The 14648-nt window shown below is 38.7% G+C and overlaps 1 protein-coding gene across 3 annotated transcripts in view; it reads right to left on the bottom strand.

Annotated features, from left to right (window-relative positions):
* Positions 1–14648, bottom strand: part of KLHL32 (kelch-like family member 32) — a 358168-nt gene that overhangs the window by 248221 nt on the left and 95299 nt on the right. For all 3 annotated transcript variants that reach the window (XM_006865850.1, XM_006865849.1, XM_006865848.1), the window contains exon 2: positions 10694–10780. In XM_006865850.1, coding sequence (XP_006865912.1) covers positions 10694–10716 — 23 coding nt within the window. In that variant the 5' untranslated portion in view covers positions 10717–10780. The remainder of the gene's footprint in view (positions 1–10693; positions 10781–14648) is intronic.

A 14648-nucleotide genomic window follows, 5' to 3' on the forward strand; every position in this document is an offset into this window, starting at 1 on the left:
TTGTGAAGGTCTCAAAAATCTATGCTGGAGAGGAAAAATTTTAAAGTATTTAGAATTTTTTACTTACATTTTACATAATTTCAAATCAAAGTTACTTTTAGAATTATATACATGAACATAACATGAGAAAGTGATTTAAAAAAAATCTTTGAAACCTTGCTTTTAAAACACTTATTTTCACATTGAGACTAAGATAAATTTAGGAATAAAATATCAATTTTAACTATTATAACCTTAGAAAATTTATTTGTAGCTTTTTATAACATCTTTTCTTCCTACAAACCTTATCTTAAATAGTAAGTAAACATACTTAGAAATTTCGTTTGTAGTGGGAAAGATGGATATATTGAAATAATTACCTTAAAAGGTTTCCTTACGCATTTTCCAAATTAAGAAGCACGAGTCATGTCATTATTAACATTGAATCAGTATTTGCATGTTAGACATCTATGGACAGTGAATAAATCTCGCCAGGATAAAAAGAGCAGCTGTAAACTGAAATTTGGCAAAGAATAAAGGGTTCAGCTCTGAAACAATTCTGATGCTGAACAATTTCACAGGATCATTCAGCTGGGCTTGAAACACTCAAGCTTAAAGAAAACAACATGCTAAATATTTAAGACAACACTTGGCACAAGATCCTAAATATTTTGAAACCAATATGTTAGGAATCCTTAGAAGCAGAAACAAATACTCTGACATTTGGCAAGAAATAAAGGTCTACTAATCAACAAGTCATTAATATATTTGAAAGTAACTTCCCACTCAACTCTCAGATATAAATCTATAAAAGACCTTAACCCTGCACACATTATAACACATGAGACCACAGAACACAGCTGGAAGGTGACAGGCCCACTCTGTGAAATCAATAATCATAAACCAAGGAAGATCTGAATGAAAGACTATAATGAAACCATTTCTAAATTAAGATAGGGAGCAAACATATGCTTGCCAACAACTCCCTTGACAGCTATAATTTATGCCAAATTAGCAAACTAAACCTCCATCTTAAGGCACTGCCTTGTCATTGTTTGGAAAACAAAAAAGACAGAAAGCAAATCAAACCCCTAAAACTGTCTCTACTGCTTTAAAACAAAACAAAACAAAAACCCATAAAGCAGGTGTCAGAATTCCTAAGCGAACCTAGAACTGAATGTCATTCTAATATCAGGAAGGGTGTTCAATATAAGCAATTAAAAAACACACAACAAAGTCAAATATTATAATGAAATGTGGAAAGATCTGGGGTTAGAAAACCAAAAGGGAAGAACATCCTCAGCATTTTTCAAGCTGAAGGAACTGAAGAAAAAAATTCAAACCTCAACTTGCAATACTGAACAATTTTATGGGCAAAATATTGAATGATGCTGAAACCATCAAAAGAAGATGGAAAGAATACACAGATTCACAGTACCAAAAGGAATGGCTGATGGTCAACCATTTCAAGAAGCAGCTTATGCTCAAGAGTGAATGATACTGAAGGAAGAAGTTCAAGATGCACAGAGGCATTGGCAAAGAACAAGGCTCCAGGAATTGATGGTATGTAAATTGAAATCTTTCAACAAACTGATGCAGCACTGGAGGCACTCACTTATCAGTGCCAAGAAATTTGGAAGACCGCTACCTGTTCAATAAATTGGAAGAGACCCATATTTGAGCCCATTCCAAAAGAGGTAACCCAATGGAATGTAGAAATCATTGGAAAATATCATCAATGTTGCAGGCAAGTAAAATTTTGCTAAAGATAATTTTTAAATAGCTGCAACAGCACATTGACAGAGAGCTGTCAGAGGTTCAGGCTGGATTCAGAAGAGGGTGTGGATCCAGGTATATCACTGCTGACATCAGATGGATCATGGCTAAAAGCAGAGAATACAAGAAAGATGTTTACCTGTGCTTTATTGACAATGCAAAGGCTTTTGATTGTGTGGATCGTGACAAGCTATGGACAACATTGCAGAGATGAGTAATACAAACATTTAAGTGTGCACAGGAGGAACCTGTGTAAACAGACCAAGAGGCAGATGTTAGAACAAAACAAGGGAATACTGAATGGTTTAAAAGTAAGAAAGGTGTGCACCAAGGTTGTATTCATTCGTCATACATATTAAATCTGTATGCTGAGTAAATAATTCAAAAGGCTGGACTACAAGAAGAACAACATGGCATCAAGATTGGAGGAAGATTCATTAACAACCTATGATAAGCAGATAATACAACCTTGCTTGTTGAAAACAAAGAGTACTTAAAATACTTCTGATGAAGGTCAAAGGCCACAGCCTTCCGTATTAGTTTCACCACAATGTAAAGAAAACAAAAATCCTCTCCAACGGACCAATAAGTAGCATCCCAATAAATGGAGGAAAGATTGAAGTTGTCAAAGACTTCATTTTGCTCAGCTCAAGCATCAACACTCATTCCTGGAAGCAGCAGTCAAGAAATCAAACAAATGTATTGCATTAGAAAAATCTGCTATACAAGTGTACAAAAGCAAAGATGTCAGTTTGAGGACTAAAGTGTTCCTGACCCAAGCCATGGTATTTTCAATAATTTCATATGTGTGTGGTAAAAGTTGGACAATGAATAAAGAAGACCATCGAATAATTGATACAGTTGAGTTACAGTTTTGGAGGAGAATATTAAAAGTACCACCTTCAGCCAAAAGAACAAACAAAACTGTGTTGGAAGAAGTACAACCATAATACTCCTTAGAAGTCAGGATGGCCAGACTTTGTCTCTCATACCTCGGACATATCATCAAGAGGGTCCTGGAGAAGGATATCATGCTTAGTAAAGTGGAGGGTCAGTGAAGAAGAGGAAGACCCCCAACAAGACAGATTGGCACTGTGGCAGTAGCAGCAATGGATTCAGGTGTAGCAATGGTTGTTATTTTAGATTAGAGCAGGACTGAGCAGTGTTTTGACCTGTTGTGTGTAAGGTCATTGTGGTCAGTATTGACTCAACAGCATCTGACAACAACAGTCACGTTTGGTTACTGAGCGGGTGAAATGTGATTAATGAAGTTGAGATGTGCTGTTAAGTATAAAATGCACACTGAACTCCAAAGATATAACATTAAGAAATAATACAAATTATATCCTTCTTGTTGTTGTTGTTAGGTGCCATCGAGTCAGTACTGACTCACAGTAACCCTATGCACAACAGAACAAAACACTGCCAGATCCTGGGCTAACCTCACAATTTTTGCCATGCTTGAGCCCATTGATGCTGCCACTTTGCCAATCCATCTCGCTAGGGGGTCTTCCTTTTTTCTCTGACCCTTCACCTTACCAAACATGATATCCCTCTCCAGTGACTGGTCCCTCCTGATAATATGTCTGAAGTATGAGAGACGAGGTCTGGCCATCCTGGCCTCCAAGGAGCATTCTGGCTGCACTTCTTACAACACGATCTGTTGGTTCTTTTGGCAGCCCATGGCACTTTCAATATTCTCCTCTAACACCATAACTCAAATGCATCAATTCTTCTATAGTCTTCCTTACTCACTGTCCAGCTTTTGCATGCATATGAGGTTATTGAAAATACTATGGCTTGTGTCAGGCACACCTTAGTCCTCAAGCTGACAACTTTCTTTGCTGTTCAACGCTTTTAAAAGGTCTTGTGCAGCAGATTTGCCTAATGCAATATGTCATTTAATTTCTTGGCTGCTGCTTTCATTAGTGTTGATGGTTGATCCAAGAAAAATGAAGTCTTTGATAACTTCAGTCTTTTCTCCGTTGATAAGAATGTTGTTTATTGGTCCAGTGGTGAGGATTTTTGTTTTCTTTACATTGAGATGCAATGATAACTAAGGCTATGGTCTTTGATCTTCATCAGTAAGAATTTTAAGTCTTCTTCACTTCTACCAAGCAAGATTGTATCATCTGCATATCGCAGGTTGTTAATGAGTCTTCCTCCAATCCTGATGCCACGTTTTTCTTCATAGAACCCAGCTTCTCGGATTATTTGCTCAGCATACAGACTTAATAATTATGGTGAAAGAATACAACCCTAGTGCACACCTTTTCTAATTTTAAACCATTCAGTGTTCCCTTATTCTGTTCAAACAACTGCCTCTTGTTCTACATACAGGTTCCTCGTGAGTACAACTAAGTGTTCTGGAATACTCATACTTCACAATGTTGTCCATAGCTTGTCATGATCCACACAATCGAAAGCCTTTGCATAGTCAATAAAGCACAGGTAAACATCTTTCTGGTTGTATTCTCTGTTTTCAGTCAGATCCATCTGATGTCAGCAATGATATCCCTCGTACCACGTACGTCCTCTTCTGAATCTGGCTTGAACCTCATGTTGAAATTATAATATTTTTGATATATTGAATGGAATAAAAGATATTTTTAAAAATTAATTTCACTTCTTTATCTTATTTTTAAATAACAGCTACTCAAAAGTGTAAAACTATATACAGTAAAACTTGAGAAAACCTGTCAGAGTAAGAAAATGCAAATATTTTCCACTAAAACTAGCAATAGAAAAGTGGTAAGGCTACAGCCCTGCCTTACATTAGGGATCAAAAAAAAACAAAAAACAAAAAACTTGTGAGACCCAAAAAAGCAATGCAGTTTTGTCCAGTTCTCATGGAGTTCACTGTATATTATTTGCATCATTGATTGAACAGCACTGGTCTACAAGTTTCCACAGAGCTGCATGTGTACCTCTATTTCATTCCACCTGAACTCTATTCGGGCCTTTTCAGAGGAGCCCAGAGGAGAATGTCTGTGTTTCCATCTCATAGGGCCCAGCCCCTAGAGTAGATAAATTACTTTTCCATGATGCTAGGGGTGCAATCATATGATTTCCATATATCAGCATTCTTTGCATGTCAGGGGAGATAAGTGAATCAGGTCTTAGAGAACAGGACTATTTGGAACTCAAATGCAGAGCACGATGTTCCTAACATCGTAAGTCCTACTTATAGCGAAGCTCTGCTTTAGTACAAATCACTACTTTGATCTCATAGAGTTAACATTTTTGATCACAGAAAACATGTAGGTTTTCGTTTTCATAGAATACATTTTGACTGAATTCAGTCAATTTTTAAGAATGCAAATTCCAGAACGTATACATGACTTTAAATACTGCATTTGAAATTTTAAAAATTCAAGTCAATTTCTACAACTGCTTACTTAGTACTTGCTGTTGTTGTTGTTGTTTAGTGCTGTCGAGTCAGTTCCGACCCACAGCAACCCTGTATAGGGATTCTGAGGAGCAGCTGATGAGCTTGAACTGCTGACCTTGCAGTTCAAATGGCTTTGCAGTGTGGCGCATTAACCCACAGTGCCACACTATGTAAGAAGCTTTAAATTATGGTATTATGTATTTACATATCAAAACCAGTCTAATAATTTCCTTCCTTTCTTCTTTCTTTTCTCTTTTTCCTTCCTCCCTTCTCCCTTCTTTTCCCTCCTTCCTCCTTATCCCAACAAATGTTTATTCAGTCTCTGCCAGGTATTTAGCTAAGTATTGAGAAGAACATAGTGAACAAAGAAGATTGTGTAGCAGTCCTCATGAAACATTCAGATTAGTAAGACAGCCATAAATTATCTGACTCCATGAAGAAGTTGAGGACTAAAGGATGAGAATAAGAAGAGGAGAGAAGAGTTTTCCAGGAAGAAAAACAGCAGGGAACATGAACCTCACACAATATGTACAGAACACTAATAACTGGAATTTTGAACAAGGGAGAGCATGGTAGAGCTGAGGTCTGAACACAGAGAAGGGGAGTCCACTTATGCAGGACTCTTGAACTAGTTCATCCTAAGAGCAAAGGGAACTCACAGGAAAGATCATTCTGGCTTCAGTTAGTTCCAAGGGCACTCTGGCAGACTGGGCCAGAGGAGAGCAGACCTGTGGCTGTATTCAGGTGAGTAAAGGACTAAGACCTTGGACTGGAGCTTGGGGGTAAAGTTTTAAAGAGATGAATGAATTTGAAAGCTATTTAGGAGGGAAAATCTACAGGTCTTCATAATGAATTTGATATGGATGCTTGTGGGCAGGAGGTCCCACAGAAGACTCCAATGTTTCTGGCATATATATCTTGATCTTCCTGAAAACAGGGGATAATGGAAGAGTATCAGGATTGCAGGACAGGAAGATGATGAGTTTGATTAGGGACGTGTTGAGGGTGAGTTGTCTTTAAGATACCCAAGAATAAATGAGAAATATGTAGTTTGATTCATGGAGCTCAAAAAGAGACCTTGGCTAGAGACGCAACTTTGTGACTTCTGTTATTAGAGAGACTAATAGAAGCACAGCTGTGTCTCAAGAACACAGATGAGAGACAAATAACAGCAGGTTGCTGAGAAGATAAGAAAGATAGGATTCAAGCCACAGAAGCAGGGTTGAGTTTAGCTCTCACTAAGGACAGCTGCAGTGTAGTGGTTATGAGTCTGGCTGCTAATCTCACAGTCAGCAGTTCGAAACTAGCAGTTGTTCCATGGGAGAAAGATGAGGCTTTCTGCTCCTGTGAAGCTGTACAGCCTTGGAAACCCTGTACAGGGTCGCTATGAGTCAGAACTGATTCCACGGCACATAACAACAACAAGGACAGCTGCTACTCAAGTAGAAGCAAGGAGGGGGTATGAAGATAAACACATACCAAAACTCTGGGCCTATTTTGCTTACTTGGATCTAATATTTTATTGGAGTCAGTGTCCAGTGGACAATGTAGCATGGGACTATGGGTAATCCCGGTTTGGATCTTATCATGAAAATTAAACAAAAATACAGAGAGCAAGAAAAATCAGGGATTTCATAAAAGCAATGTTGACATGTTGTGTCATACTGTGGTGGCTTGCATGCTGCTGTGATGCCGGAAACTATGTCACTAGTAATTTAAATTCCAACAGGGTACATGTATGGTGGACAGATTTCAGCTGTGCTTCCAGACTTAGGCAGACTAGGAAAAAGGAGAAGCAGGCTATTGGATTTTTAGCCACTGAAAAACATATGAATAGCAGAGGCATAAGAAGCTCTGGTAGCGTAGTGGTTACGAATAGGGCTGCGAACCTTAAGGTCAGGACTTCCAAACTACCAGCTGTTCCATGGGAGAAAGATGAGGCTTTCGGCTCCCGTAAAGATTTACAGCCTCGGAAACCCTGTACAGGGTCGCTATGAGTCGGAACCAACTCCACGGCACATAACAACAACAACAACACTGTGAGAAAGCACCAGAATATTGTCAGATAAAGTGCAGGGAGATGAGCCCCTCAGATTGGAAGGCACTCAGAATACTACTGGGGAAAAGCTGCCTCCTCAAAACAGAGTTGACTGTGAGAAACAGCTGTAAACATCCACTAATAATTAGAACATGAATGTACGGTGTATGAATCTAGGAAAATTGGAAGTTGTCAAAAATGAAATGGACCACACTAAGATCGCTATCCTGGGCATTGGTGAGCTGTAATGGATGGTACTGGTCATTTTGAATCTGACAATCACATGATTTACTATGCTGAAATGACCAACGAAAGAGGAATGGTGTCACACTCAACATCAAAAAGAACATTTTAACATTTATCTTGAAGTATAATGCTGTCTGTGATAGGATCATATCCAGATGTCTACAAGGAAGACCACTTCATACAAATATTGTTCAAATTTATGCCACTATAGCCAGAGATGATGAAATTGAAGAAACATTGATCAAACATGCCATCTAGATGTCCTAATAGTTACTAGTGATTAGAATGCAAAGGTTGGAAACAAAGAAGATGGATTGGTGTTGGAAAATATGGCCTTGATGATAGAAATGATGTTGGAGATAGCATGATAGAATTTTACAAGATGAATGACTTCTTCATTGCAAATACTTTTTTTCTGACTCATAGTGACCCTGTATAGGGTTTCCAAGGAGTAGCTGGTGGGTTTGAACCACTGACCTTGCAGTCAGTAGTCCAGTGCTTATCCTACAGTCCCACACAAGGGCTCCATAGTAGGGTAGGTAAATCACAAAACTAGAAGAGGTCCTGTTTAGAAATAAAGTGACTGATTTAATGAACTCAGAAGTGGAGCAACTATAGGGCATGACGACGTCCAAAGTGTAGCCACGGGTGTGGGTGGCCGAGTGGAGGGAGAAAAAAGTTTTTTGGAGAAGCAAGTTGAAAATCCAAGAGCCGTGACATTGAGCAGATCCTCCCTGTGGATACTGAGGGCCTTGGAGGTGTTCCAAGGACTTTCAATGAGAAGGAAGATGGTAAGTCAAATGCCAACCTGCTCAGTGAATGAGAGTAAATGACCCTGACAAACAAGATGAGGAGAAAGGTGACAAAGCTGAAGGACACAGCCTTCAGAAAAGCATGATTTTGTCATTGCTTTCTCTGACAACACATTTGAGGAGTAATGATCTAGAAATAAAACTATGTCTCAGGGGCAAACGATATCTTCACCTATCCCTGAAATCAGTGAGGTATGAAGAAATAATAATGCTACCACTTGAGAGGGCTACAAGAGAAATGGTGCTTCAGGAGAGAACAGAAAGGTGAGCAGAGCTTTTAGATGCAATGAAGATGATACAGGGGAGCATACATCAGGTGCAGCAGGGGGCAGGAGAAGGATTTGGGAGATGGGGAACAGTACAGGTTGCAACAGAGAAGGAAAGACCATTATGGAGAGAATGACACTGTGAGGGACAGATGGTGGCAGGATACGGCTTGACTAACAAAAACAGGAATGGCAGATATATAAATTCATTTTGAGGTGAATACACAATGATCACTTGCCTGAGGTAATGACAGGCCAGCTGCATGTTCGCCATGTGTTATATGGGCTGAATTATAGAATCTAGAACAAAGTTTCTCAGCCTCAGCACTATTCACATTTGGGGCCGTATCATTCTTTGTTATGGGGGACTGTTGTGTGTATTGTAGGATGTTTAACAGATCTCTGGTCTTTGTCTCTCCCCTCTAGTTATCACCCTTCACCACTCCTCATTAACGGCAAACTAGTGTTTCTAGACATTTTCAAATGCCCCCCTGAGGGTTAAAATCACTCTCTGTGGAAAACTACTACTCATCTAGAGCAACAGATTCACACAGGAGTGGGCAGATGTTACACTACGGTAGCCACACTCTCATTCCTAAACACATTTATGAACCAGTTATCACTGACAGATGGAGACCTTGTAGCACAGAGGGTTCTGTGTTGGGTTGCTAACTGCAAGGTTCATGGTTCAAATCCACCAGACAATCAGCAGAAGAAAGATGTGGCTGCCTGCTCACATAAAGATTTACAATGTCGGAAACCCAAAAGGGCTGTTCTACACTGGACTGCTAACCGCAAGGTCACTGGTTCATACCCACCAGTCACTCTTCAGAAACCCTATACAGAGTCGCTATGAATCAGAACTAAATTGATGGCACTTAACAACAACAACTCTGTCCTATGACTTAGAATCAGCTCAATGGCAGTGAATTTGTTTTGCTTTTATTTACCCTGAAAGCTTCAGGGTCATGGAAGAAAATCATACTCAATATTTCATTGTTGTTCATTGCCATCAACTTGGTCCCCAATTTGTGGCAACCCCATGAACAATAGAATCAGATCATTGTGATCCATAGAGTTTCACTGTCAAATTTCAAGTAGATCCCCAAGCCTTTCTTCCCAGTCTTCCAAACAATCTTAGTCTAGAAGCTCTCTAGAAATTTGTTCAGCATTATAACAATATAAATTCTTAATGTAAAAAAAAAGTATATATATATCATTTCTCTTATTTTTGGCTTTAAATGTCTTTGGGAAAAACAAATCTACCCTTGAGAGATGATGAAGATATGCTTCCACTGAAGTTATACAAATGAATGCCCTGCATTGGGTGCCTCAGTTCTTGGAATCTACTACATTCCTCCCTGCCTCCTGGCATTTCCCAGCTCACCCCTTCTTTCAGATCTCAGGTTATATGTTTACAGCACTTCCTCTGGAAGGCTTTCCTCACCTATGTGTTTCCTTCAAAGCACTTGTCACAATTCTATTTGCATTGGTACTGGTGTGATTGTTAGTTTAATATCTGTTTCTCTCATAGAATCCAAGCTTTATGAGGCCTTATCTATTTTATTAATTTCTGTATCCCCAGCAACAAGCTGAGTGCTTGGCTCAACAAATATTTGTCAAATAAATGAAGTATTAAAAGAAAATGTTAGGGAGTAGTTTGACAATAAGTGATTGCATTAAGGAGGACAATGCCCATATACAAAAGGGTTTCTAAAAATTCATGGAAAAGGGGAATTGAAAGATAATGGAGTTTTTCCATAAACTTAAAAAAAAAAAAAAATCCTTGGATTGGCTTGTATGGCTTCCGGATTCATTTTTTAATGATAGAAATTCATAGTAGTATACCTTTTGTTAGAGGGAGGGTGACATCCTAAATAAAATGGTTCTTTTTAAAAATAGTATCTTTCAAAGAAACAGGAACTGTATCTCAATTTTAACTATTGAGATGGCTAACAATAAATGGCTAGGTAACATTTAGTACAGTCCTTATGGGACTATACTAAGTTATAATAAGTAGCTAACTAAAAACTACATTGTATAATTTACTATAGTCCTTGTGCTACTATACTAAATTCATGATAGCTCTCACTGGTTTATTGAATTCATTCAAATATTGTTGAGGTACAGTGTTACTGTTTCAGGACTCTCAACACCAAGCAAGGACACACCCTAAAAGATATACCTGAGGCAGCGTTCAGACGGCATTCTCCAACTGGTTCCTTAGGGTCTTGGCCTTACAGGTTTGTATAGGAGTCAGCAAGCATTCCAGCTGTATATAAAGACAAGAAAAAGAAAAGTAGCACTGAGTTAAATGCAAAAAAAGCACATCACACAACCTTGGAATCACAGGACTCTGGGATACAGGGATGGAGGCATGGTTTGAATGGGTAAAAGGGGGGGAATAATGTTAAGATGCTTGGCTATCTTTTGAATCTTGATTTCCCCTTACATACCATTATAAAATAGACACTTGGAAGGGAAAGAAAGGAATAGCCAGAAATATCACCATAGAAAGCTTGTTTTCTTTCTGTCTATAACTGATTGGAATACTACCTAAAATGGGGCTACAACTTGCCCAGTGAAGGCAGCTTCCTGCAGAGCCTCTGCATTGCATAAGACCACAGGTGAAATCCTGAACCCCATCCAGAATCTTCTGAGGGGGAAATTCCCACTTGAAAGGATAAGCAGACCAGCCTGGAATGGCTAGAAGAACAGAAAATACTTCTTGAAAGAAAAATCAGCAGGACAAATAAAAAAACAATAACAGCAGTCTGACTGACTACTATAAGAACAAGCAAGTTGCTCGCCCAGGAGACATCAAGACAAGTAGTTGGGTCCCCTCAAGGCAGACCCCCTTCCAAGACTAAGACTCAAGGGAAATACATGAGCAGATATGTGCTCTGACTGGTAACTACGTAGGTCACCAATAAGGGGACTTGAGGGAAAAACAGCAATGAAGCTTCGAGCTAAGCCCTACCACGTTCAATAGACTCCTGTGAACCCGGGTGGAGACCTGGTCGGCCAGCAGTATGGGAAGACCTGGGGACTCCTGGGTCCAGAGTCAGTGATATAGCCACAGAGGACTAGAGTGGAGAGTGAAGCATCCAGCTGATAAGAAGTGAGGGGAGATGCACAAGAATATCCATGTTTGCAGATAATACCCACACTTACAGATAATACCCACTTGACCTGGCTTCAATGGCTGGATTATCAGAACACAACTAGAAGAAGAAAGAAGTGGAAAAAAAGAATAATCTGATACAATTTAATGAACTTGACCTACACCTATGGATGCAGTAGCTCAAAAAAGGGAACAAATCTTTACAGCGAGGATCATTCCCACCCCCTCGATACACAGGGTAGACAGGAATGGGCAACTTGAACATTGGTTACCCAAAATGGGCGGGGAGTGGCTACAAAGGTAAGAAGTGACTGGCTTACAAGCTTTCAAGAGGGAGCCTAGATTCAGAGGGCATGGAGGAAGGCAGACTCTCCACTGAGACACATACAATCTGTCTAGGCGGGGCTGATGAAATGAAATGCGGATGGGTCTCTTGTGATACAATAGTGAATAATTTTTATCAGGACTGCTTGTGAGTGTTGGAAATGTAAAGGTAGACGTTTTGTAGCAAAGAGGAGAGTGATCAACTTTTCAGCCTAGGAACGGAGGTCTCTGGGACCATGAAGGGAGAAGAGCAGAGAGCAGGACCCTACCCAGAGAAGCAGTGATGCCTGAAATGGAGACAGAGATGATGACATGGAGAGATGGAGCAGTTGGGGACTTTAGACACAGAGAGGGAGAGGGGCTGTGTGCTGACGACCGGGGGGCAGGCTTGTAGTGTATACCTTTTGGTTAGTTGATGATGCATGGAGGAGATTGTAACCATGGCAATGAAACAATATATGATAGGATGAATCACATCATTCACAATAAAACACTGAAAAAAAAATAAGCACATCACGGGCCTTCAAAATCCTAATACTTTCATAATCTCTGTGAGGTACCTTGGAGAGTTTTCTTGTCCAGATGCAACATTCTGACTTTCAATGCTACACTGTTCTTTCATCAAGCAACAATTCCTAATGTTTTTCAATGTTTTAAGTTTTCTTACACTATGCAAGCTTCAGAAACCAGGAAGTATGATGAGTTTCATAATCAATATTAGCTAATTTGAGGTTGAAGTCAAAATGAAAACACCAGGTGGTCAAAGGGAAAAATTTTAAATCTTATAATATAAAGCTTCAAAGAACTAAGCTTCTGGTAGTTGACTTGCCCTTTCTAGAGATTTTACTTTCCTTCCAAACATGAACATTAGTGAAACTTAGTTAAAAACAAGTATTCTTTTGGCTCAGTGTCTACAGACAGATGATTTTCTTTTCAAGGAGATTTCCAAACACTAGATGAAAAAAAAAAAACAACATGAAATTTACTAGATTAAGAAAACTACTCTAGCTTTGGTAGTGTAGTGGTTATGAATCGGGCTGGTAACCTCAGGGTCATCAGTTCGAAACTACCAGCTGTTCTGCGGGAGAAAGATGAGGCTTTGTGCTCCCATAAAGATTTACAGCCTCGGAAACCCTGTACAGGGTCGCTATGAGTCAGAACCGATTCCACGGCACATAACAACAACAACAATAGGAAGGTCAGATTTAAATAATTGAAAATATACTATAAATATATGTCCTCAAGCCTGATATTGCTCTTTGGCTGTATATTTATTTAATCCCCCCTTTCCTTTTTGTTTTTAATTGTTCACAGACCTCTAAATATTTCAAAAATTAGTTATTTCAATAGTCTGGAACTTTATCCATGACAGTGCTTTCCAACACTCATTATATATAGCTTCAATTATCTGATATAGTCAAATCCTAAAACCAATTACAGTTTGAAAACTCTAACAGGCTCCTTTCTGTTTCAATTTTATTTTTAAAAGCATTAAGTTAGGGTAAAAATACTTATACAGAAACTATGTTAAGCTGTGCTTATTTTTCCTTATTTGTCTAAAAAAGGGTGGGATTTAAGATTTCCAACCTAAAATATAGTATTTGTTATACTGTACATATTTGGAATGATTACATAATGTTGTTGTTGTTGTTGTTAAGTGCCATCGAGTCAGTGCCGACCCATAGCAACCCTGAACAGGGTTTCCGAGGCTGTAAATCTTTATGGGAGTAGAAAGCCTCATCTTTCTCCCGCGGAGCAGTTGGTAGTTTCGAACTACTGACCTTGTGGTTCACAGCACGATTCGTAACCACTATGCTACGATAACATAATAGTTCATGTAAAATTATCATAATTTAAATATTCCTCTATTACTGAATATTGTTTCTAATATTTAAAATAAAATCATAATTTCTTTCTTTTTTATTGAAAATAAGATGTTTCTGTTGTCATTTATTTCTAATTTGTATTTTGACAAACCTATAAATGAGCATCATTTTCAATGATCCTAAAGACTGAACAGTACAGATGGTCAGAATAAATCAAGGCATACTATTGTGTAATTAGCTAAGAAACTTGTTTAGCAACACATTATTCTAGAGTTTCCTTTCAGAATTGAGGTTATAAATTCCAGGCTCTTATTACCTAATATAAACACTAACAGAGAATGACACTTGAGCCGATATATGACAGAGAATATTGATTATTACAAAGATGAAAAACCCTAACTTTTCAGGTTTATATTTTGAAACACTCCAAATTATTAAGTAAACAGAGAACAAGAATCCCGAAAGTTAAAATGTGGGACACACACTTAACTCAATATTTTTTCCCAAGATTTCAAACATGATAATTAAAAATCATAAGATAAATTAACTTCCTGCCTATGATATTGTTTGGACTCCTCGTGTGGTGCTTGCTGTAGGATCAGCACTGGACAGTGAACCACAAGTTTGGTGGTTCAAACCAGTTGTTCCTGGGAAACCCTATACAGGGTTGCTATGAGTTGGAACCAGCTCTATGGCACTGAACAACAATAACAACATGATATTGTTTAGAGAACAACTCGCTAGATTAGCTATCGCCTTAAACTATCTAATTGTTGTTGTTGTTGTTAAGTACTGTGGAGTTGGTTCTGACTCATAGTGACCCTGCACAGGGTTTCCAAGGCTGTAAATCTTTATGAGAGCAGAAT

The sequence above is a fragment of the Chrysochloris asiatica genome, unplaced genomic scaffold, assembly GCF_000296735.1.
Source record: "Chrysochloris asiatica unplaced genomic scaffold, ChrAsi1.0 scaffold00084, whole genome shotgun sequence".
Classification (NCBI taxonomy): domain Eukaryota; kingdom Metazoa; phylum Chordata; class Mammalia; order Afrosoricida; family Chrysochloridae; genus Chrysochloris; species Chrysochloris asiatica.